Below are 27,240 nucleotides of genomic sequence, written 5' to 3'. Positions count from 1 at the left end.
ATTAAAGTTGTTGCACGTCCGCCGGTTCCAGCCTCAAAATGGGCGAGTTTTTAGCTACTTTTACATTATGGTAGCGTTCAGAAAAAACACCAAAACACCAAAACACCAAAAACACCAGCGAAGAAACTTGATATAGAGGAATATAAAAACCTACTGGCAGCTAGTGTTTCGGAAGTGTTATTGCAGAGCCTTGCACATGCCTTGCGTGTTGCTGTGCATTTATACTTCTGCGTGCTGTTTGGATTGCTCTGGGTCTTGTCATTGTGGATCACGCCAATCACTCGACGCAGAAGTATAAACCAGGCTTTGTCTCATGCTACCACTAGAGTGAAACGACAGCCAGCATTCAAAAAATGATCAAAACATCAGCCAGAAAGCACAGGAACTGAGAAGTGGTCTGTGGTCACCACCTGCAGAACCACTCCTTTATTGGGGGTGTCTTGCTAATTATCAATAATTTCCACCTGTTGACTATTCAGCATGTGAAATTGATTGTCCATCAGTGTTGCTTCCTAAAGCCTGGTTTATACTTTTGCGTCAAGTGATCGGCGTGACCCACAGCGCAAGCAGTGCGCGTTGCTATGCATTTATACTTTTGCGAGCAGTTTGTGTTGCTTTACAATAACACATTACAAACGCTAGCGGGCAGTGAGGTTTTTATGTTCCTCTGAGTCAAATTTCTTTGTTGGTGTTTTGTTGTTTTCCTGAATGCTACCTAATGTAGAGGAAGCTAAACCTTGCTCATTTTGAGGTGGGAACCGGTGGACGTAAAACAACTTTAATCATAAGGTAAACAAAAACAAAACTTTCCATCTAGACCTTCTTCACGTGACTTAATACTTGTAAACACTCGCTCTATCGGCAGGGTTTCTGCAGGTTTTACCAAGTTTAATTTAAGACTTTTTAAGAAATGTTATACTCATACAAGGCTAAATTTTAAGGATTTGTTTGAATATTTCACTTGGAAAAGATTTTCACTTGCCCTATCACAAAATGAATAGAATTGAATACATTAAATGATACAATAATAATAATAAATTTAATAATAAAAATATGAGTCAGCTCTGTATCTTCAGAAGTAAATAAATTGAGAACTTTCAATCAAATGTTACTGTAAGGAAAGTAATAAAAACATTATTGTAAATAGAGCTAAAAAAGCTATTAAAATTTTTTTTTGAGATTAGGATTGTTGGTGATTGTAATGCTACGTTCACACCAGACGCGGAACGCGCGTCAAGCGCAAGTGATTTATATGTTAAGTCAATGCAAACGCGCAAATAGAGGCACGATACGCGCGAATAGCATGGCACGAATGACGCGAATTGCACGGTGTGAATGGCGCGAAAAACGCAAATGGCACGGCGCGAATTTAGCATTTTGCGCGTTTGATGTGCTTAACACACGTTTCGCGCGAATCAATCTGAACTTCAACGGACATTCGCGCCGCGTTAACCAATCAGAAGCTTGCTCTTGTGGGAGCGTGATTGTGACGTATCGACTGTTGTGGGTGTCCCAGGGGAATTCCTCCAGCCGTTCATCAAACTGGGTTGGGCTCAGTTAGAAGCACAGCTGAAAGCCTCCGTCAGCCAGTTTAAGTTTCTGGAGGAGTTTATGAGCTCACAGAGCTGGATGCACATCTGAAAGGATGTAGTGGACTCAGACACGGCCATAAACATATCAACCCTGTTTATCAGCCTTCATAAAGCACATAAACACTATTATATTCTTCATAAAATCCTTGTTAGCCCTTTAGCTATGAAGCTAGAGTCACGGGACAGACAGAAGCCCTGCCCATCACACGAATCCACATTTGTTCTGAAGTGATTTTGACGCGCGAATGAAGTGGATTTGACGGGCGAATAAATCGGGGTTTGACGCGCGAATGAAGCAAGTAAACTCAAATGTATGCTAGAGTGTGCTATTTATGCGCAAATAGTGCGATTTATCTGCGCGTTCTGCGTCTGGTGTGAACACAGCATTAGCATACATTCATGTATGATTGAATTTTGATGATCAGATTGGATAGCTATACATGATCAAAGGAAAATTAAAACCTGTTTAAAAAGATTTAAGACCTACAACACAATATATTGGTAGATTTAGGACTTTTTAAGGTCGAAAATTTATTACATTTTAAAACCATGTGGATACCCTGCCTGGTCTGTGTGCCTCCGCTCACATTCATAAGCACTACCAAGACAACCAATCTCAGAGCTTGCGCTACGTGTCGTTGCGACGTTATTTGAGAGGTGCGCGTCAGTGTCGTTGACGACCAAGGCAAGGGCTATGCGACCACATGTAGGCTGTGTTTGAGCATACACGTATGCTTGACACAGAAGTATAAATGAGCCTTAAGTGGGCAATGTAATTTCACAGAAGTGTGATTGACTTGGAGTTACTGTACGTTCACACCGAAAGCGGCGAGAGCGTCAAAGTAGCTGGAAGTCATTCATTTTGACTGAGAGCCGGCGGCGATAAGCGGCGAGGAGCAGCACAGCGCGTCTTTTCCGGCGTGGGCGTCGAGTAGAGTTGAGTTGAAATCAAGTCAACTTTATGGTAATGAGCTATGACGCGGTTCGGCGGCAAGCAATCAGAATGAAGACGTCCACCGCTTAATCGGAGTTCAGAGAACACAGACCTGTGAACTTTGCTTCCGACCACAGTTGTTCCCAAGGGTTTGATGATTGCGGTCGCCGGATTTCCAATTATTTACAATGTTTTCTTACAGGAACATGCAATAAATAAGTTACTGGCGAGTTACTTATGTTCATTAATGTTATATAAATTTATCTTAAAAAAGAGGGAATCTCACGCGACGTGACAGTACAAAACAGTATTGCTGCATCAGGATATTTCAGACATATGGACATATATTGGATAAATAGAGCAAAGCCACACCACACGCAACTTGATTTTCCATTGTTAAATGAATTTGATAAGAAGTGCGCAACAATTCCACGCTAGAAACATGTTTTATGCAGGAATGTAACTGACATGCTGCAACTGCTCCTTTAAATACGAGATCAATGTAGCGAGTTTTGACGCTCTCGCCGTTGGAGCTGAAGGCAGACAGTATTGTCGCCAGGGTGGCCAGAGTGACCTTGGACGCTCTCGCCGCTTTTGATGTGAACGTATAGTTACACAGTGTTGTTTAAGTGTTCCCTTTATTTTTTTGAGCAGTGTATAATAAGACAGAAAACAGTACTTTAAAACTGCAATAATAATTTACAATAATAAATTTTTTTTTGTATTTTTGATTAAATTAATGCAGCCTTGGTGAGCATTAGAGAAGTCTTTTAAAAACAGGTCTTTTTTTGACTGGAAGTGTGTGCATATAATTAATATTTGTGTCTTCAGTAACTAACCTTAATATTGGCAGCACAGCCGTGTTCAACAACGAAAATATGTGCTCCATCAACTGTCAGTCGAGTCATGGTGTACTTCAGATCCTCTGATGTGCGACAGTGACCTGGCAGACCTGCATGCTACTCACACACACACACACACACACACACACACACACACACACACACACACACACACACACACCCACACACCCACGCACACACACACGCACACATATGCATTCTCTCAGTTATGCAGTCACTTTGAAATTGATGCAAATATGACAGCACGGTTGTGTGTGTGCGTGTGCATATGTGCACTTCTGTACCTTGGCATCACAGATTCTACGATCAACTCCATGTTGGCAGGTGACAGATGGTTTTGGCTGCTCGAGCTGAAACTCTCGGGACATTACATGAAACACAAAGCTCTCGCCCCACTCCAGAAGAGACGCACACTGAAACACAAACACAGCCAGATCAGATCTGCTCCAACACAAACAAACAAGCAGTGGCTGATGCTGACAGAAGAGTTCCACAAGCGTTCATTCTACTCTTTAATCTCTCTATCAGTCAGTAGCTTTTTCAAGAATGAAAACATGCAAAACTTTCCCAATTTGTTAAGATTATATTTATAGATAAATGTGTTCTATCAATTCTTATTATATTAATTTCATATTAATAAAATGCATTTTGTTACCATTATCAAATGTTGTATTCATTACAACTAGGGATGCTCTGATCAGAATTTTTTACAGCTGATACAGAGAACCGATTTCTTGTCATGGTACTCAGCCGATACAGAGTACTGATTCTGATGCTTCAATCTTTATATAACTTTGCAATTGCATGAAGCGCATTTTCAGTCTTGGTATAACAGGCCTACTTAAGTGGAGATTTCTTCACTCAGTGCATCCGAAAGTATTCATAACGCTTCACTTTTTCCACATTTTCTATGTTACAGCTTTATTCCAAAAGGAATTACATTAATTTATTTCCTCAAAATTCTACACACAATACCCCATAATGACAATGTGAAAAATATTTTTGGAAATTTATTTATATATTAATCATTTTCAGATCTCTCCAGAGATGTTCAATAGGATTTAGGTCTGGGCTCTAGCTGAGGCCACTCCATTGATATTTTGGCGCTGTGTTCTGGGTCATTGTTCTGCTGGAAGAAGAACTGTCGCCCCAGTCTGGTCTCTGGACATTGCTGCATTCGTCCTTCCCTCTATCCTGAATAGTCTTCCAGTTCCTGCTGCTGAAAAACATTCCCACAGCATGTTGCTGCCACCACCATGCTTCACTGTAGGGATGGTATTAGAATGGTGATGAGCGGTGCCTGGTTTTCTCCACACGTAACGCCTGGCATTCACTCCAAAGAGTTAAATTTTAGTCTCATCAGACCTGAGAATTTTGTTTCTTATGTTCTTAGGGTCCTTCAGATGCCTTTTGGCAAATTCCAGATGGGGAGAGGCTTCCGTCTGACCACACTTTGATGGTGTGCCACTGTTCTCCTCTTAACCTGCACCTTTACATCAGACCATTCCTTTTTTAATTCGTTCACAGTGCAATGCTCAGACCCACCGCGTCAGCTAAACTCTCTCACTTTTTTTTTTTTTTAATTAATTCTGGAAGACAAACTTGCAAATAGCACAGTTTTTCTCCGGTCAACCTGTGATAGGAGCATCTCCAATTCACATTCTGTAAAATTTCTCTTTTTGCTTGCTTTTGCCATTGCTTTTTCGTTTGGTTCTGCTAAAGTAGAGTCATTACCATATTTATACAGGGGAGGAGGCAAGGAGAGGTTTTGCGCTCATGTACGTGCGCTCAGTTTCACGTTAATTCAGATGTACAAAGAGAATATGCGTGGGATTCCGCATATGCAGTATTTCATACATCTGAATTTTTTACTGCGTACTCACAATTACAGCTTTGTCCGTATGCAATGTTTTATTGACAATTCAATGCAAGTCTTTGTACATGAGGCTCCTGGTGGTTCCAAACATCTACTTAAGGATGATGGAGGCCACTGTGCTCATTGGAACTTTGAGAGCAGCAAAAATGTTTCTGTATCCTTCCCCAGCCTTGTGCCTCGAGACAATCCTGTTTCAGAGGTCTACAGACAATTCCTTTGCCTTCATGCTTGGTTTGTACTTTGGCATGCACTGTCAACTCTGAGACCTTATATAGACAGGTGTATGCCTTTTCAAATCAACTAAGTTTACCACAGGTGAACTCCAGTTAAGCTGCTGAAACATCTCAAGAATGATCAGTGGAAACAGAATGTACCTGTGCTCAATTTAGAGCTTCACGGCAAAAGCTGTGAATACTTATGTACATGTGATTTTTTAGGTTTTTTATTTTTAATAAATTTGCAACAATTTCATAAGAATATTTTGTCATTATGGGGTATTGTGTGTAGAACTTTGAGGTAATAAATTAAGTTAATCAATTTTTGAAAAGGCTTTAACATAAAAAATGTGGAAAAAGTGAAGCGCTATGAATATTTACCGGAGCAACCCTACTTACAACACTACAATAAAAATTCTAATATTTTTCATATTTATACGGAAATAAATTCAGAATAAACAAATCTACTTAAATATGTGGTTTTATGGCTTCTTAAAATATTCCAATAAAAAAATTAAAGAAAATAAATGTCATTTACTAAAATAAATTCAGAAGAAAAACTTAAATCAATGGTTTCTGTTTTAATTTATTCTAAAATATAATGCAATTTTATGATGGCAAAGCTGAAATTCAGCAGTCATTACCTGCCAGTTTAGTCACATAATGGTTCAGAAATCCCTCTATTATGCTAATAAATATAAATTATTGTTAATATTGCAATTTTATTAATAAAGTTACACAATTATTAGAGAAAAACAATTGTGGCACAAACTGCTGAAATCAAAATTATTAGCCCCCTTTGAATTATTATTATTATTTTTTATATTTCCCAAATGATGTTTAACAGAGCAAAGAAATTTTCACAGTATTTCTGATAATATTTTTTCTTCTGCAGAAAGTCTTATTTGTTTTACTATGGCATGAATAAAAGCAGTTTTTTTTTTTAAAACCATTTTAAAGGTCAAAATTATTAGCCCCTTTAAGCTATATTTTGTTTCCATAGTCTACAGAACAAACCATCATTATACAATGACTTGCCTATTTATCCTAACCTGCCTAGTTAACCTAATTAACTTAGTTAGGCCTATAAATGTCACTTTAAGCTGTAAGTGTCTTAAACATTATCTAGTCAAATATTATTTACTGTCATCATGGCAAAGATAAAATAAATCAGTTATTAAAACTTTTATGTTTAGAAATGTGCTGAAAAAATATTCTCTTCGTAAAACATAAATTGAGGAAAAAATAAACGGGAGCTAATAATTCTTACTTCAACTGTGTGTGTGTGTGTATATATATATTGTTTCTGTTATTTTGTCATGTATTTTTCTCTGTTTCAATTCACTTTTTTATTTATCACTATTTTTATTTACTTATTTATTTTTGTAATTTGAATATATATATATATATATATATATATATATATATATATATATATATATATATATATATATATATATATATATGTGTGTGTGTGTATGTATATACATGTATAAGAAGGGTGTAGATGTGTGCTGTTCTCTGGGCTGCATTGCATAGCCTAGTTGATGGGGGAAAAGGAAAAAAATCAATAAACATATTTGAAGAAAAAGAAATCAAAACAGCATGAATTTTGATTCATTATTGTTTTTGTGCTGTGTTCAATGTCAGAAATATGCTCCGTTCCAATTTTTCATTTTTGTTTTAAAAGATTTACAATCACGCGGCCTTGCCAACCCAAACCAAAGCCTACTAACAAAGAATGCATAATTTGACACTTAAACAGCTCTGGGAGTTTTAACAGATTTCACAAACAATTTGTGTGCAGCATTCTTCTGATTACCTGCGACAAACTCTGACATGCTCCTCTGCGTATACAAACAACCATTTCAATTGGTGTTTACAGTACCTTCCAATACAATTCACGTTATAAAAAGAAGCTCAGTGGGCAGCACTACAGTATAAATTTCACACAAGGGCTCTATCAAAAATTCAACCTTCGCATTCTTACTTTTTTCTTCTGTCCAACCCACAAGCCTCCTAACCTTGTATGATAAGTACAAAGAAACATGTTCATTCATTTGAATTCAACAATGGATTTGGCTTGAATCTTCGTGCGACTTCATCACGCCACAAATATTCCCATAAATGATTCTTTCCAGACGTCACACATTTCTAGTAAACAAATGAATGAGTCACCTGCGGCACACTGACTCTTCCCGTAAGAGCTCCAGCCTGAACGTCAATGAGCCACGCGTACTCCAGGGTGTCGCTGCCCGCCGGCAAACCCTCCGCCGAGAACATGGCATGAGCTCTCATCTGCAAACCCGAGAGGCTCAGATGCCCGTCACGCAACACGGCATCAATCGGAGGCCGCTAAAAACACACACACACATACAGGGGGGGAATATTAGCAAAAATAGCAGCAACTGAAATCAATGAATATGAATGAGGTCACTTCCACCTGATAGTTATCGCTGACAAACACATGTACAGGCGAGAGGACAAGCTGTAGCATGGTCTCCTTGTAACCTTTCTTCATCTCGAAGCACAGACGCTCCATGAAGCCTGTAGGACCTTCTGGACCGTCGCTGCTACAGTGCTGCAGAGGGAGACAAGATTTATGGATCCCGAAGGAAATATCGTGATTCTATGAGACGTTACTATGCTAAGATTGTAATTGGAGTTTTAACAATGCACTATTATGACATTTTTTTTTAAATGTCACACAAATAATTAAATTCAATTCAGTTCTAGCAAATTGAAACTGTCAGTTCAGTTTTCACAACTGAAGTTCAGTTTAGGTGAGTTCAATGTGGTTTAATTTTCACTGCTGAAAGCCCAAACACTGAAGAGCAGATTCATTGATGCGCAGCAAGCCAGCGGCGACAGTGGCGAGGAACAAACTTCACCAATTGATGAAAGTGAAGGAAAAAAACCTTAAGAGAAACCAGGCTCAGTTGGGCATGGCCATTTCATCTCTGGCCAAACTTCTTGTGTGGAGCTGCAGTCCAGGGGCCACACAGTTAAACAAAAACGTTTCCAGAGACTGTATCGTGTGTATTCACACCAGGAAAGACTGTTAGTTCAAAACACAACGTGGACATTTTTGGAGGCAGCTTTCACACTGCCCTTGTTGCAAGTGAACCAAACATTGTAAACAAAACTGCACGCAAGCTAAATTCAGCTGTTCATTGGACAAAAATGCTTGTGGTCCCGTGCTAAGTTGTATGGTGTTTACCTATCAGCTGTACTGTATAAAAAAACACTATTGACAAACCCTTATTGTTCACATATTGCATCTTTTGCTTACAAAAAGGTATTATTTCAAATGTAGAGACAAACAGAGAGTAACGTGGTCATGAAGTGTGTATTATACACAAGGCTTGACATTAACACCCACCAACACTCCAAATGCAGGTAGATTTCAGCAGTGGCGGGTAAGACAGACATCCCCACTAGCCACTTTGGCCGGTTAAAAATAATTTTTCTGGATAATAATTCTTAAAAGCAGGGTTTGATAATAAGGATGGTACAATATGCATGCAAAGGCAATCTTAGAATTGAGAAGCAACACGACTGACAAAAATACTTGTGTTCGCACAAGCAATAGAAAGCAGGTGACAACTGAATAAGAGGAAGATCATTCCAGCTAACAGCTGAGATGATGCGCGCGACTGTTTTAAACGCGTGCACGCTCCAGTTTCCTTTCAAAAATTGGTTGTCCAATAAAGTTTACATCAAAAGAAAGCCATTTGTTTAGCTTTAATGCGATGTATCAATCCCAATAACAAAAAAAATACACTAATGACTGAGTTTATGGGTGGCATGGTGGCTCAGTGGTTAGCATTGTTGCCCCACAGCAAGATCGTTGCTCGTTCGAGTCCTGGCTGGGCCAGTAGGCATGTCTGTGTGGAGTTGGCTTGCTCTCCCAGTGTTGATGTAGGTTTCATCCGGGTACTCAGGGTTCCCCCAAAGTTCATATGAGATACGCTATAGGTGAATTGAATAAATTAAATTGGCCTTAGGGGCGAGGCAGTGGCGCAGTAGGTAGTGCTGTCACCTCACAGCAAGAAGGTCGCTGGTTCAATCCTCGGCTCAGTTGGCGTTTCTGTGTGGAGTTTGCATGTTCTCCCTGCCTTCGCGTGGGTTTCCTCCAGGGTGCTCTGGTTTCCCCCACAGTCTAAAGACATGCGGTACAGGTGAATTGGGTAGGCTAAATTGTCCATAGTGTATGAGTGTGTGTGTGGATGTTTCCCAGAGATGGGTTGCGGCTGGAAGGGCATCCGTTGCGTAAAAACTTGCTGAATAAGTTGGCTGTTCATTCCGCTGTGGCGACCCCGGATTAATAAAGGGACTAAGCCGACAAGATAATGAATGAATGAAATTGGCCCTAGTATACGATTATGTGATTGGGTGTCTGTGGGTGTTTCCTAGTACTGGGTTATGGCCGGATAGGCATCTGCTGCATAAAACACATGCCACAATAGTTGGCGGTTCATTCTGCTGTGGAGACCACTGAAATAGAGTATAAGCTGAGGGAAAATGAATGAATGAATTGATGGATGACTGGGTTCACAATCCAGGGTCACATTTCAGTTATTATGGTAGACTTGACAGATGCCAAACAGCGCAACTCCTTTTTCTTTTATCCATGAATAAAGCTTGTGGGCGATGCAGTGGCACAGTAGGTAGTGCTGTCACCTCACAGCAAAAAAGGTCGCTGGTTCGAGCCTCGGCTGAGTTAGTTGGCGTTTCTGTGTGGAGTTTGCATGTTCTCCCTGTGTTCGAGTGGGTTTCCTCCGGATGCTCTGGTTTCCCCCACAGTCCAAAGACATGCGATACAGGTAAATTGGGTAGGCTAAATTGTCTGTAGTGTATGAGTGTGTATGGATGTTTCCCAGAGATGGGTTGCTGCTGGAAGGGCATCCGCTGCGTAAAACATATGCTGGATAAGTTGGTGGTTCATTCCACTGTGGTGACCCCAGATTAATAAAGGGACTAAGCCGAAAAGAAAACGAATGAATAAATAAATAAAACTTGCGTTGAAGTAATACTGGGGTTTGTCAGTGGTGGTTCATTCAACAGCAGACGCCACAGGTGCACAACTCAAACTACAGAATCCTGAAAATCTCAAAAGGTTCCTGCTTTCTGCATTCACACCTTAAACAAACCATAGCAGAGTTCATTTGGAAGCGGACTGAGACATCCTTTAACCTGGGTCTCGGTTTCTTTATTAAGACTGCTGTATTCATATCTGCCCAAAAGACTTGCATTAACTAGGAAAGAATCTTGACTTTGATTCAATCAAACAAAACAAGATAGGAGTAAATGCACCCTATAATGCCATTACAATTATGCTATAATTCTAGTTATAGAAGCAAAATATATCTTGGATTATTTTTTTATATGATACAGTTGAGTGATATCAACCCTCAGGGGTCATACGTCATACGTGGTTTCTTTGTGCATCTTTTCCTAATAACGTTGAAAAGAACTTAAATAACACTTAAGACACATATCTATAGAAAGCTTGAATTGTCTCATTTTAAATGTAGCGAGTGCATGTTGAAAACAAACATTGTTTGATAAAGTAATCAGCATGAATCCAACACAATGTTTAGTTTCTCAGTCTGAGCTCATTATTTTTAATGCGACAACGCTCACGAGGCTTTATTACAATCATCCACAAGAGAATCGCGCGACATGTAAACAATGGTCAGAATTAAGCAAATGCCGTTTTCCCAAATATAAGCATGTTTGCATAATAGCCTATTATGCTAGGTATATTGTAGAAAAGTTAAACGCAAAGTTAACACTGAATGAGTTCAATTTTAAATATATATATATATATATATATATATATATATATATATATATATATATATATATATATATATATATATATATATATATATATATATATATATATATATATATATATATTTTTTATCTTTATTAAGATTTGACAGTATGAGGACAGGAAGTGAAGTTGGAGTGAGAGAGGGGGGACCATGAAAAGTTCACAAACTGAAAAATGTAATAGCGAGTTACATTGTAGACACTATATTGTCTGTTTTTAGCTTTGCTGGCAATTAATAAAAATGAAGAAAAACGTTTGTGCATTTCAGAGTGACTCTTTCAACAAATAAAAGTGAGCCGATTTAATTAGAAAGACAGTGACTACATTTGAAAGAGCACACTTCCCTTTTATATATTAGACAGACCAATATGTAAAAAATTGTATATCCTAATTCACATTCAGTAGGCAAAGAGAGCTTAGATGACCCATTTCTTCTGGTGAGATTCTGAAGTGTGCATACAAATGCTTTACAATTCCATGAGGCCACAGGAGAGGATTTGTGAATAAAGTTGATGCATCGCATTTACTTTGTTTCCATGATAGGAAACTATTACTACAATTCCTCACCTTAGAATTATAAGGTTCTATCTGACACTTTTGTCAAAATTGAGGTATTGACATATTCTTATCAAATGACAACTTATTTACATTATGGGATATTTTTCATAAGTTGTTTACATTTTAAGACTTTTTATTTAAAAAATCTAATGTTACACACATATTGTTTGCTATGGAATGCAAAAACTTTGAAGCTCAATATCTCAAAACCATTCAGAACGAAGATAGAACCTCATTATTCCAAGGTGATGAATTGTTTGGCAATTGATTAAATAATTAAATGATTAAACTACAGTGTGTATACGTTAATATTACCCCACACTGACACTAGTGACAGCACCACTTATTAATCATAAATCACAAAGACCTTAACCATGTTATCATTTCTATGATTTTCTGATGACATTTTTTTTCCTCTAAAATCATCTGCAAATGGTTTATTTACTAATTCTGACATTTAGTGTGCTTGATGCAGCTTATTGCAGCTATATATATTGTTATATTCACTATTCTTGATGTCAGTTGCTCTTAATATATATGGCTTTTTAAATGGAACCACTGATGTCCTCGATACTAACCGTTGGAAGGCGGCCGTGGACTTTGTGCAGATTAATGAATACAGTGATGTCCCAGGGCCGCAGGGTCAGAGGGTGAGGTGCCTCTTTAGAGCTTTTGTCCTCCAGACCAACCCCAGTCCAACAGGATGAAGAAGAGCAGGTGCTAAGCACGGGGCTGGACAGAGACTCCTCAAAGTCTGTGTACATGTCGTCCTCTCCGAAATAGTTTTCCTGCATACATACACACAATAATTGTTTTCCGGCACCAAGACTCATAATTAATGGTGTCAATTTTAGTTTGACCAACAACCAAGTAATCGTTAACCTTAATAAAGCAAGATGCGTCTAATTTAGTGCACAAATGATACTGAAAAAGCAAAGATTCTCAAATGTTTTTACTGGAAATGATTGACTGATTGATGAATGATTAGCGAACAATTCAATGATTAAATGTAATCCAGATTGCAATTTTTGTTCAATGTTCAGTTTCAATATTTCATTGTTTCAACAAATGATTGAAAAGATTGACTGATAAACAGTTTAATGATTAAATGTAACCCAGATTTAAACTTTTGTTTAATGTTCAGTTTCAACAGTGCTGTCTCTGATGTACACAATGGGAACACACTGGCATTTGTGTGCCTATGTGAGGAAAAACATTACTTTAAGGGTATTATTTCTTCCTAAATAGACACAGAATGTTGTGAATATTAATAAAAATCTGGAAAAGTAAAAATGTCAACATTTACTCATGAATGTCAATGATGTGTTTAAGGCTTATGTCATTTAGCTATTTGTCCTCTTCATTCATTTTAACGTAGTTCACATGGTTAAAGTTGAATATTTATAATATTACATCTTCATGAGCTAAATGTACCAGTAGAGTTGAATTATTTAAGATAACTAACACTCTGATAATGCTGTCTGCAACAGAAGTGAAAAAGCTGAAGTTCTATAGTCTATAATAAACGGAAAAACAGGACACTGTTATGCTTTTCATAATATAAAAATAGTTTTAGCTTCTTCTATAAATTTTTATTAATTTAATGCCTATTGTTAGAGTAACAATGAATAATTCAACTTTTGAAAACACATAAAAAACAAGAGTCTAACACCCAGTATTTAAGGTGGTCATTTGGTAGCTAAAGCTTTTGAAATTGACATTATCCTGGAGTATTTGCTTTAGTTAACAGATTGAGCACAGTGGCTAAATTTGACAAGCAGGAAAGAAATAAAATGGCACTGGAATAAATAGTAAGGTTTTTCTTTACTTTATTTTTTTATTTTAAATTAAAATTTTCTGCTGGTTGCATTTCCCAAATTTTCATTGCCAATCGTAATCGTTTGTTTTGGTTCAATTTGGAATATTCCCAAGCATTGCAGAGCCCAGGGGACTAGAGTAAGCGCTCCAGCTTGGAAGCATCCTGATCCTTAATTACTTTATTCAACAAAATTTCACATTTATAAATATAAGAAACCCATTTTATGGTTTTGTTGATGGAAATATGTTTACATATCACAGAGAGACTTTATTAGAGACTTTAAAAAAAAGAAAGCCACACGTACTTTGAAAATATGTGAACTACATTTATTTAAGTACTATGTTTGTGCATGTTGTATCCATGTATTGTTTAGTTATTTTTTATTTAAGTACCAGTGGCATCTGTCATTTATTATTGTAAAATGTTAGATGCTTTTGTTCTTTGACTAAAAAGGCAAAACTTGTGCAACAACATGAAAAAACTAAACAAAAATGTTAATTGACTAACAAAAGTCCTTGATATTTCATTATTTAAACAATTATAATAAAAAAGTCAATTTCTGCAAGTAAACTTTTTAAAAATTCCATTATTTATGCATATATTTAAGACATTTCTTGACTAGTAGGAACTTTGGGTTCAACACAACACAAATGGACAGTAAACTGATGCCCTGTTCTGTTTCTTTAAGTTTAGTGTTTTTAAATAATTTTTTTGCACAACACTGCCCATATTCTGCATCAATATACATCTAAAGATGTTCTGCATGGTTTAGTGATTAGAAATATCTGCTCTGTGTGATAATCCTGTACCCAAAGGTGAAAGAATGAGCGTGTGTACCTTGATGGACACCAGCGCTCTGAGCAGAGGGCCGTAAAGGGTGATGTGGGAGCCTGGGCTCAGCTCCATCTCCACATGTAAACGGTCAGGTGGCAGTAAGCTGGGGTCAGAGGACACTCGCGGTGGAGGAGGCACAGGTGGAGCCAGTTCTGGCGGTCGCAAAGCGGACAGCATGGACTCCTCAATTTCTGACACTGCAAAACAGGTGAGCAAATGTTAAATGTATAGTAAAATATATAAAAACAGGAACAAATCAAGAGAATGTAAGCAAATGCATTAACTACAAGAAAAAGGTTTTGACACTTGGTTGAATCAAATTATGTAATGATTATGAAGACTACATGACAGGGCTGCACAATATATCGTTTCAGCAAATAAATCGCAATGTGCGAAAGTGCAATAGTCACATCACAGGATCTGGAATGTTCAGCTATGATTATAATCAGTGTTTCTCAACTGGTGGGTGACGACCCAAAAGTGGGTCGCGGGAACATTTTCAGTGGGTCGCAGAGTGTGTGTGGTCAAAAAAACAACAAAAGTTTCATTTTTAACTTATTTTATCTTTTATTTTGAAATGCGTGCACGACAACTGTTCCGTATGACATATGAAATTTTAATTAATTATAGCAACAAATAAATCAAAGCGCAAGTACGACAAAATAAGTCAAGTAGCGCAATAGTTTTATTAACTGTTTAGTTCATGTTAACTAAACCGTTCCTTACCCTAACCACTGTTTACAGTATTTGTCGCTTTTACTCTGTAATTTGATACATTTTGTTAAATGACAGCAATAAAATATTGTTCATTTGTAAGTCTTGGTGATTTTTTTATGATTTATCTGTCACTACTTGTGTAAGTTTACAAATAAATACAAATTAATTATAATTCCTAAAATTATATTATAGTTCCTAAAAATTTGGGTCACGGCTTGATGACCATGTAAAAATGTGGGTCCCATGGCCAAACCAGTTGAGAACCACTGATTATAATTAACCAGAAAACACAGTTCAGAACACGTTGTTTGTAGAGTCGTTGCAAAGTTTAACTCTAATCAAATAATATGAACTTTTTTATATATAAATTTGTTTTTCAGGCCTGCAACTGTAGGATTTTAAGTGAGTTAAAACCATTTGGGCATAAAAATGATAAAGATTACCGCTTTAACAAAGATAAATTGGGTCTAATTATTTAATATAGCAAAGACTATGCAGAGTTTTTATATTTTACATTTGATTATTACATTTTTATACTTTAGCACTGTAAAACTCTAACTGAAAACCATAAAGCCTGGTTTATGTCATTGTTTCATTCATCTGTGCTTTAATTGATTTTATTTCGTCTATTGTATGCAGATACACTCCGCTACAAATGATTTCAATCAATATAAAATTAGGAATCCTTCCCATCTGATAAAATCATTGCAACATACATCGCAGAAAAAAAACTAAATATCGCAATGTCAGTTTTTTCCATTATCATGCAGACCTACTATGTACATTAGTTAAATGATCAATTCTGATCATGTAACAGAATTCAGTCTCCTTATAATATTAGGCATGTAGTAAATCTAAATTAATTTAAAGTACCCCTGAAGACTTGGGGCCCTATCATACACCGCGCAATGCGGGGCAAGGCGCGACGCATTTGTTGTTTGCTAGTTTCAGCTTGGCGCAAGAGTCGTTTTGACGTTTTGCAGCACGCTGTTTAAATAGCAAATGTATTTGCGCTCGTATGTGCACCCATAGTTGTTCTGATCTAAAAAAGGAGATGCGTAATGGCGCAATGCTGTTTTGCGGAACTAAAATAGAATGTTCAATAGACCAGCAGAGAGGAGGTCTAAACTCCAGCGCAGAGCACGTTAGTTGTGCACCTTGCTTAAACATTGCTTAATACACACAGGATGTACAGTAATACGCAAACATCTTTACAAATAAAAAATAATTAAAGTTTAAGATTAAAATATTACAAAAATTATTATTTTTAACCTACATAAATATAAAAACCACCGCCTCCATGCCTTCTTCATCTCGGTGGGATTTTTTAAGTCTATTCATGACAATTTTGTAAATTATGTTATTATTAGTAGCAGTATTATTTATTATATCCATGTTAATATTTGTTTTATTAAAAACAAGCTGTGTATTAGGATATAACTCAGTTTTTTGACCACACTTCGTTATTATTGTTCATTTATTCATTTGCTGGAAATTAAAACTAAATTTAGAAATAGTTTTGCAACAAATCTTTGCACTTAACAAACAAAATTAATTATGTAGGCTAATGGATGTGCGTACAACACCTTTCCTTATCCACGAGAGTGAAAGTGAAAGTAAAGAATGAGGAGGCTCATCTCTCATTCTCGAGTAGCAGATGGTCTGTTTAACTGTTTTCTCGCTAGTGATGTGCTCAGTTTGTAAACTTACAAAGGCCGTCATTTAAATAGTAAATGTGCCATGGTGCGACGCAACTGACTCTTAAATAGAATGAGAGATGAGACTCTGATTGGTTTATCCTCAAAACAAACCTATAACTCATTAAAAGAATAAGCTCAACCCTGCTAGACCATGCGCCACAGCGCAAAGCGAATTTTTTTTTGTCTTTAAAAGTGGATACTGACATGCCCTTAATGCTTTTGCGCCCTGCGCTTTGCACTTTGTGCCTGGATCGTCAAAATAGAGCCCTTAGTTTTTTAGACTTGCCTATTCGGGTGGTGTATATGTATTTTTTTTTTATTAATTTTTTATAAAAAATAAAATAAAATTTATATATATATTCATAACAGTTTTTTCTGCTATTGTTGTTTTTTAAAAATATTATTATAAAAATAAATTATAATTATTGTTATTAATAATAAATTATTGTGCTTGCATGTTTGAAATTTGTTTCATCGACAAATAAAAAATATTATTTTTGTTTAGACCAACAATTTCTTTACAAAACCAACATTTTAATTAATGTTTTTTGTAACTGTTTGCATAATCTAAAGAATATTAATAAAATAAGAATTATATTAATATAAAACGTTTTTGTAATTAATTGTGATTAATCCCACCTAAAGCTGAAATTAAATAATGTTACATTGATTACACAAAATCACGTTTAAAACACTTGATATTTTAAACATTTGTAGTAGTAATGAAGGCCAGTGATAGCGAAACAATTAGTGATAGGGATGTCCCCATTAAATACATTCCACTTCCACAAAATGTTTTAAAACAGCGTATTTACTTTATAAGCAACATCGCGTGTCAGAACAATTATAAAAGAAGACGTTTCAATCCTGCTTTGAAGACGTTAAATCAGGTTTATTTTGTACATTAACATAATGGATATCCCTAAAGCAGTGGATATTGACCTGTATCCTGTCACATTTGTGTGCAAAAACAGTGCAAAGCTAAATGTGCACTGTCTGTTTGTGTGTGTCTGCAGTGTGTGCGTGTGCATGAACTTTGTCATGACACTGTGTGTGTCTCATCGTTGCAACTCCACAACAAATGCATCAAATATTCATTGGTAAAGTTCTTATTGTAGTATTTTCACAAACGCTACGTGAGATCAGCTTCCTTTATGTCTATCTGTTGTTTGATGCAGCTGAGGGAGGAGATTAAGGTACGATGGCAGGCACGTGGAAACAGTGGGCGTGAAGAAGGGCTGCACGATTAATCGAAAATAGATCACGATCTCGATTCGACCCTACACACGATCCTAATTCAGCTTTTCCTACGATTCAGCCAATTATATTTTCAAGGTCAGGAGAGAAGAAAAGGCGGCCCCACAAGTCTTCACAGCAACACTGACACCTTTAAATGGCGTTAAAAATGTAACATACTGTATTTTTAAGGTATAATTCACCCAAAATGTCATATCTGTCTTCATGTAATGATGTATTCACGGTCGCAAAATCACTGTTTACTGCCGAGAACGTGCACACGTGCACGCAAATGACGCCTACTTCAGTGAACATAACCTGCATATGCTGTGAATAACAGGTAATGAAGTTGTAAATAACGTTCAGTTTGTTGCACAGAGCAATCGCTTGAGAGCCGTGCGGGAGGTTTGATTTGCATGTATGTGTTTTTCTCACAGTGACAGCAGCCATGAGCCACACTCTGAAGTGAAAGTGAAACCTGTGCGCACATTTAAATGAGCATATCGCATTTTAGAGTTATGATTACAAGCAGTTGATGTTTTTTTTCTTTCATATCGAACACAAAGTGTTGTGCACGAAAATAAATGTTTGCTGTGTCAGTATAACAACCCTAGCCTATATATAATAGAAATATAATGGTCTAATAATGTTGACAGGTGACAAGCACATGTCTTAACCATAATAAATCCACTTTATAATTATGAATAGTTACATTCTGATGTCATCATTTTACTGTGAATTAACAAAAAGGACATATTGAAAGTCTGTTCAAGTCCACCATAATACAAAATTTAGCATTTTAAGCAACGGTATACCTACACATAGGCCTAATATTATTGTTGTTTGACCATGTGTTTGAGAATTAACAATAATAATAGGCTAATCATATTACCTTTTATTTTACATTTACAGAATCGTGATATTGATTTTAATTTTTGCCAGAATCGTGCAGCCCTAGCATGAAGGACTAGCCTTAAAGGCACAGCTCACAAAAAATGCTACCTGATGGTTAGAGCAATAAAATAGAATCTTATAAAAGGTATAATAAATAATCTGTTGTGTGTTTTGAGCAGAATCTTTACAGACACATTCTGGAGACACAAAAGACTTATATTAAATTTGGAAAAAGGGGTAACCTAGGTGCCATTTAAAGCATTTAGGCTTTCCTGTAAAATAAAATGATGACTGAAGAAGTTGTGGTAGGGCTATTTCAGATGTGGTGGGTTTTAAAGTTGTTTTCTGTCACTACTTGTTTAGCCTGGATTAATGCATTCAGTGTAAGCTGCATCACTGATCATTAAAAAAATCAGGATCTCAACACGCACACAACATAAATTATAAATGATAGTGTCTATAAATCCTTCGAATCGCTGCATCCTTCAAAAAATCAAGAAAGAGATTCAGTCTTTAGGCTTTTGAGTTATGAAGTTACAAACAGTCAAATAACATAGAAGTACTGGGATGACCGTTTATAGGTTAGAAACAACCACTCATGTTTATGCTAAAGATTAAACTCACTGTCATATGCATTTAACTTGACGCTGAAACATGACCAGTTAACAGGTTAACCAATATGTGGCGACAACCAGCCATCAAACATATGCCACTGAATAATTCTTAAAAAATTATCCATCTAGCAGTGAAACATGGAAGTTTTATGAATGCATAACTGAATAATAAACAGCTAAAAATAAATAAGGGTTGTACAAATAATAATGTTAGATTTATACATTTAGGCAACAGCAGAAGTAACATTAATTTTTTCACAGTACTGAATATTTTATATTTATTTTTATTCAGCTGAATATTTCTTTATTTTATTTTTTATTAAAATACAGTTTCTCAGTTCTCATACCAACAGATTTGTGATCCGTTACTCAAAACGCAAATTCAAAATACTTTAGTTTGATCGTTTTATTTGTTTTTTGTTTTTTTTTTTCCTCCCCAAAAGAATATGTATATTTATATGCAGATGTTTGTGTGACCACATGTAAATGTGTGTCTACATGAATGATTATGAAGGTGTATGATTAGGTATTTGTACATGTAGATGTGTTATCAAAAGTATCGCGTTGGATACCAATAGGTACTGATATTTTAAAAATGTCCAATTGCTGCTAACATTAGAGCACATTCTTAAACACAGCTGATAGGCCATTGTGTTCACATGCTCAACAAAAATGACTGTGATCGTCAGTGAAGGTCAATACTCTTCCATGTTCACTGAGTGCAAACATATATACAAGGACTCTAAAGCATTTCAATGTCACGTCAATCAGTTGGTCTGTCCATGAGCTGACAGATGAGCAATCTATTGATGGATCAACTGATCTTCATGGCATTAAATCACTTTAGAGTCCCTGTATCTGTGTTTGCACTCAGTGAACAGCGGTGAACTGATGACCTTCACGGTCAATCACAGTTATTTCTGTTAGCGGAAAATGGACATCTTTGAAATTTCAGTACTGATTGGTACCAAATTCGATACTTTTGGCAACCCTAATGTGTATATATTCATATGTGTCATTGCTTTGTATGTGTTTATTTATCCATTTATGATCAATGAATTACTTCATTGATTTGCTGACATGGAGGATGCTCTCTAAAATGTGAAGAGCTTTGGGTTTAACAATAACATATAATATCTTTAAGTATCCGTACCACACATTTATGCACAATTAAGTGGTCTAATACAAACACTTACATGATTGCTTGAGCTGCTGTTCAGATTTCTGAGGATAGATGGGATGCCAGGTATAATCTATAATCAGCATGAAGTTCGGCACACTCCAGCAGTCCACCCAACCAGCCCTGAGAGCAAACACACAAATGCAACAGAAAAGTCAAAGGGCAGTCCAAAACGAAGAAACAGGGACAGAAATAGTGCAACAGCACTCTCTTACTCAGCGTGAGTCATGTTCCTCCAGCGTGGTTTGCTGTTTTTGGGAGGCGCTCCTTGCCCTTCTGCTGGCATATTGTTGTCTGGAGGGCTCTTAGAGTGCTGGTAATCCTTCGCAAGGGTGAGCAGCGGGTACCGGCTGGGGTGACAGTCAGGCAGGCACAGGCGCATGTCCGTGTCCTCAGCCTGGATGACAGTTCAGAGTGGATTTAAGGTGGCGTGATGTGATATAAGGTTGTAATGCATGACCGCATGTGATTAAAAACAAGAGATGAGTATGTGTGTTTGCGTGTGTGTGTGGGAATGTTTGTAAAGGTGTACACTCACTCGCAAACAGAAACGCGTGTTACAGGTGACCGGGACAAACTCGTGAAATGGCAAAGTGAAGTCAATATTCAGCGTTTCCCCACAGGCAGCGAGATAAACTACAGACAAAGAGAATGAGCAGGTTGTAAGTTTTTCAGAAAGCAAAAAATATAGGAAATTAAAATAAAATAGACTCCAGGGTGTAAACCGACATTAAGACGTGACACTGCTGTTATTTTATGGTTCATATGCCTTGATTTACAGTCTTTTATGAGGCTCTAGTACAAGAAAGTATAATACAATAGAATATGTCTGTCTGTCTGTTTGTGTCTATCTATCTAGTTAAAATCAGAATTAATAAACCTCCTTTGATTTTGGTTTTCTTTTTAAAATATTTCCCAAATGATGTTTAACAAAGCGAGGAGTATGTCTGATAATATTTTTTCTTTTGCAGAAAGTCTTATTTATTTCAGCTAGAATAAAAACAGTTTTATATTTTTAAAAACATTTTAAGGTCAAAATTATTAGTCTTTTAAGCTAAATATATATTTTTTTCAATAGTCTGCAGAACAAACCATCATTAAACAATAAATTGCCTAACTACCCTAACCTGCCTATTAAACCTAATTAACCTAGTTAAGCCTTTGAATGTCACTTATGTATAGAAGCTGTATAGAAGTGTTCAGAAAATATCTAGTAAAAATTTACTGTCATCATGGCAAAGATAAAATAAATCAGATATTAGAAATAAGTTATTTGTAGAAATTGGTGAAAAAAAATAAACAGGGTGGCTAATAACTGTGTATATATATATATATATATATATATATATATATATATATATATATTAGGGCTGGGCGATTTTTCTGATTTTTTCGATTAATTCGAATTTACGTTTTAAGACAATTTAATTTTGAATCAAATCGAGAAATCGCGATTTTTAAAAAATATATATTTAATACATTATAATTGCACCAATGCGCTTTGGTTTACTCTCTGTATGAAGCAGAAAGCACACCAGAAGCGCCTTTCGGTGACACGACGCGCAGCACCAGGCAGAGCCATGGATTTTAGAATTCTAAACAGGTTTCCATACACACACCGGTGCCGCCCAGCCACGATTCACGAAGCAGTTCATATTTCAGCCGGCCCACAGAGCGCCATCTGATTAGTTTCATGTTAAATATCATGCGAATGTGCGCGTTTGGTGTGTGATAGTTTAAACTGTCATGTGCGTGCCGTGTCGCAGCGCTTCTGGTGTGCGACCTGCTTGACTGCCTGTTAATGCGTGAAGTCATGTAGGATTTTACTTGTTGCACGTCTGTGTGAATTGTCAAGACATTCCCCCATCAAGCCTATAAACTCAATCTCGACATGTATAAAGGATGTAAAAGCCTGCCATGAGAAAAACCACGCCGATCTTTTGGTGTGAACACGAGTAGAGGTTAGGTACTGTAGCAGTGAAAATGAAAGTACCCGCCCCCATGACGTCATTTAGCAGACCTAGTTGAAAACCAGACAGATCAGGCAGCATAATACAGAGAGTGGAGCAAAGCGCATCAAATGATCGTTATTTAAAAGGGGGAAAAAAGTAAAATAGATTAAATATATTATTTTATATTAGACACACATTTGGTACTCGTATTTGCTCCTATTAAACGTCCACAACTTCACACATTGGGTTAAATTAGGCTTTACAGTTTCCATGTTCAGTCCTTTTCTTCCACTGTATCTTTTTAAGAAAAAGGCAGCAGCTTTACAAACTGTCCTTTAATCAGAAGACAAAGTCAAAGCCGAGCTGACAGCCAATCTTTCGGCTCAGCAAAACTTGCAAAAAATACATCTGTATTCCTGCAAGTGCAATATTTACACAAATATTTCTTATTCAAATCTTCTGCAACAATATTTAACCCGTGAATTTGTTTTACATTTATTTACACCTTGACTGATTTTTGTATGACATGGCCATTAAAGATACAATGTTCCTTAACCAGATGGTTTTTCAAGTTACTTTTAAAGTGAATGTTACTTCAGTCATGTTGTTGTAATGTTTTGAGAAGACTAGTGACACAAAAAAATAAAAAAATTAAAATCGAAATCGAGAATCTGTCAAACTTTATAAAAAAACCTAGATTTTTTTTTTTGCTAAATCGCCCTGCCCTAATATATATAATATATATATATATATATATATATATATATATATATATATATATATATAATATAATTAATATATATATATAAGTGCATCTGTTATGAAACTCTCCTACCGTTCTCCTGCTGTTTGGTGGAGCAGTCGATCCAGTTGTGCTGATTGGCGGCCCAAATCATCTCAAACTGGTGGAAAAGAATTTTAAACTTCCATGAATATGGAACGAATGAGTAGATGTCCGGTTCACTGTCACTGGCCCAGTCTTGGATCAGATCTACAGATGACAACAGGAGGAGGTCAGCTTGAGGACATACTTCACCGCATAGGGACTTACAGATAAGAGAGAAACATCACCTGTGAAGAAGTTTTTCTGTGCATAGATAAAGTGATACGTGGCTTTGTAAACCTCAATTTCACACTGCCAGGACTGAGGCATGTTCCACACGCGAGGATAACTGGCTATCACATGAAACTGGAAAAAAGTAAACATACAACAGCTGTTATTATGCAGAACGGTTTGATTGTTGCGTTATCCTTTACGTAGTATTTGAAGAAAAAATATAATACAACTTTTTAGCAAATAAGAAGTTAGCTGAACATTTAAGAAATTTAGGACAGTTTTACAATCATCACAAAAAAAAATTCTAAATATTTATTCATCACTTGTTTCAAAAGCAAAATGGCGCAAAATAAAAAATTATAAATGTATTCAGCGCCACCCTGAAGATGCATAATGTTTATTTAAATGTATCTAATGTTAGTTTAACATGTGAACTTTGTTGCGTTTGTTTGTTCATGTACATTTATTTTGGTTTTGCTCAAAATATGTGTAAATTTTGGATTGAGGTGTTTTCTTCTTGCTAAACAGTACTTAAGACTAATTTCCTCCTGACCCTCTTGTTGCAATATTAGGCTGTGTTCTGTTCTTAGCGTCACAATCACCAGCGATCCAGTCTGTGCAAATCGCTGCTAAACACACAGTGTTGCACAGAACTACAAATCTGCCATTAAATGGACTACAAGATCCAGTCATGCACCTCGCACACACCTGGCCTAGATCCCCATGATTGCAGACAGATACAGCTAAGGCTACTCAAGAACTGACAACTAGGACTATTTATACAGCGCGCGCACACACACACACACACACACACACACACACACACACACACACACACACACACACACACACACACACACACACACACACACACACACACACACACACACACACACACACACACACACACACACACACACACACACACTTCAGTGCTGAGTCACACTATGCTATTCGAACCGCGCTCAGGCCCGCTTCCCGGATTGTTTGAGAAGTGTGAGTGCTCTAATTCAGGCTCAGACACAGTTCACTTGGCTGGCCCTGACCCGGTTGGAAGATGTGTGCCAGAGCGCGGTTCACTTGGGCTTTGGCATGGTACGCTTGTAGTGCGAGTGTAAAACGCGCCTGAGCCCGAAACTAAAGATGAGACGTGACTTTTATGACATGATATTTACTGTTCAATGAACGCAAACTGTCATAGATTATTAGAGACATTCTGATCTGTTTGACGAAATATTTGACTGCGTATCACTGCATCACAAACGACTAAAATGACATAATCTTCACTATGCTGAGCGAAAGCGCTTACTGAACAGCACATCATCGGTGACGTAAGCGTGCCCAGGCCCGAATGTAAATTGAGGGCGGGCCGTCGGGGTAGACGGGAGGGGGTACAAGAGTGCTTTGGCCCGGTTCAGGGTAACTGTACATAGTGTGAGTACGCCATAAACCTGCATTTGGATCCATACCCCTGTTGTTAGCGTCACTTCGCATTACACTTAGAGACTTACAGTTTGAACCAAATCTATAAAGTTAAAACAGTAAAAAAGGATCATTTGTAAAAGGAACAAAGAGTTTACACCTAAATTATGAGACATGGCTTACAGTATTCTGTAATGTGTTTGGAAAACTTTGATATGAGATTAAGGAAAAACCAAGAAGAATTTTGTGGATTCAGAAGCCCTTCTTTAAATATTTAACCAAAGATATGCGAGTGATGTGGAACATTTTATAAAGTGCATGTGGAGCATAAACATTTCATTTTATTAACTGAACAAGTTAGCTGAGTATTTAGGAATTTAGGACAGTTCTACAATCATCATTAAAACTAGGGATGCCCTGATCAGACTGTTTTTGCCTTCAAGTCAGAATCATTTGATTTTGAGTATCTACTGATACTAGACACCTCCATAATACATAAAAAAGTATAAAGAAGAATGAAAAAAAACAGATCCAGGATGTTCCCTGTTTGTTATTTAATTCACCTTATTTTAACATACAACAACTCTGTTAACAAACAGAGCACTTCTGTGAGGTAGCTTGAACAATCAAGTAATAAATAACATCAATTCTTCACTTTTGGTCTTTAGTGCAACAGTAAATATATATTTAAAAAAATAATCTAATAAAAAACTCTAATATAATAATATAAATCTAATATTAAAACTAATAGCACCTCAACTTAAAATACCTGGGAGGCAATACCAAGTTTACTATGGCAGTGTTGACATCATCAACTTTATAATACCTCCAGATCGCTATGTACTCGCACTTTCTGCTTCAAGCTGCTTCCGTGTTCTACTTTGTAGAACTATGTTTGCCGGCATTTAACCAATAGCATCTCTGCAACATGTTATGTTGCACATGTTGCTGTTTCCGTGCGAAATCAAAAAAGAGATCTAACTCTGTGATTGGATCTGGACATCCACAATTAATGCATTTCAAAATATATATTCATCACTTGTTTCAATACCCCAATACACATTAATCCTGATGCTAAATAAATAAATCAAGTGCTGCGTGGGTGAATGTCAGCTAAGTGGAAAAAGGCTTTGCAATATTTAAAATCTGAATTAATACAAAGATTAGTTCTCAAAATTCATGTTTTATAACAAATTTCCTTTCTTTGACAATAACTTTCAAAACAATTACTGTCAGACTGCAAAATGCCTGGAGCAAGCAATGTTCCCTTTATCTGCTTTTGTACCGACTGTCATAGATTTGTGCAGTGAAAGTTTGAAGTTGTTCAGCGTATTAAAGGGCAAATCTTTTTATAAATGCATATAAAATCATGCGCCATACTCACAGCTAGCATCTCAGCCTCTAGCAGGGTCCTGTACTGCATACTGCTGGTTGTATCTACATGTAATAACTGGCCTTTAACAGTGGGAGAATAACCTACACAGAGTTAGAAGGAGCAAAATAGCATTAAAATCAGTGAAACATGAAGGGGAAATTGAAGATTATAATATAATGCCTCATGTTAAATTACATCAAAGTGAACTTATATGTACTTTTAACAAAACTAAGGAGTTCCTAGAACATGTCTGTCATTTTTTTAAACCCCTCACTAATACTTTATAATATACAATGCCTATGCACCATTTGGGGCGGAAGAACAAGCAAGAATTTGTTTCTCTTTAAATGCAAATGAGCTGCTATTCCCCACCCCTTTACATAAAAGAGTGAAACCTTAACAGCTCAAGCCTTAGTTACAACTCCAGATATACGTTTTTTAATTATTAATATTAAGTTGTGTGATGTGTACATTTCTACAACAAAACAACGGATAAAGGTTGCGTGTCCACTAAAGCGTTTTTGCGCAGCTGAAAACACCAACGATTTTAAAAACTCTTA

At 36.6% G+C, this 27,240-nt stretch overlaps 1 protein-coding gene across 51 annotated transcripts in view; it reads right to left on the bottom strand.

Moving 5' to 3' along the window:
- Positions 1-27,240, bottom strand: part of kiaa1109 (KIAA1109) — a 202,070-nt gene that overhangs the window by 130,731 nt on the left and 44,099 nt on the right. For all 51 annotated transcript variants that reach the window (XM_021480620.3, XM_073919725.1, XM_073919724.1 and 48 more), the window contains 12 exons: positions 26,690-26,781; positions 23,898-24,015; positions 23,662-23,817; positions 21,413-21,510; positions 21,090-21,271; positions 20,891-20,997; positions 14,537-14,730; positions 12,459-12,668; positions 7,924-8,061; positions 7,659-7,835; positions 3,674-3,802; positions 3,366-3,485 (listed from right to left, as the gene is read on the bottom strand). In XM_021480620.3, the coding sequence (XP_021336295.2) occupies positions 3,366-3,485; positions 3,674-3,802; positions 7,659-7,835; positions 7,924-8,061; positions 12,459-12,668; positions 14,537-14,730; positions 20,891-20,997; positions 21,090-21,271; positions 21,413-21,510; positions 23,662-23,817; positions 23,898-24,015; positions 26,690-26,781 (1,721 nt within the window). The remainder of the gene's footprint in view (positions 1-3,365; positions 3,486-3,673; positions 3,803-7,658; positions 7,836-7,923; positions 8,062-12,458; positions 12,669-14,536; positions 14,731-20,890; positions 20,998-21,089; positions 21,272-21,412; positions 21,511-23,661; positions 23,818-23,897; positions 24,016-26,689; positions 26,782-27,240) is intronic.

This window comes from Danio rerio, chromosome 13 (genome assembly GCF_049306965.1).
Source record: "Danio rerio strain Tuebingen ecotype United States chromosome 13, GRCz12tu, whole genome shotgun sequence".
In the NCBI taxonomy this organism is placed as follows: domain Eukaryota; kingdom Metazoa; phylum Chordata; class Actinopteri; order Cypriniformes; family Danionidae; genus Danio; species Danio rerio.
Note: the sequence above shows the minus strand (reverse complement) of the source record. Positions and strands in the feature narration are given on the sequence as shown.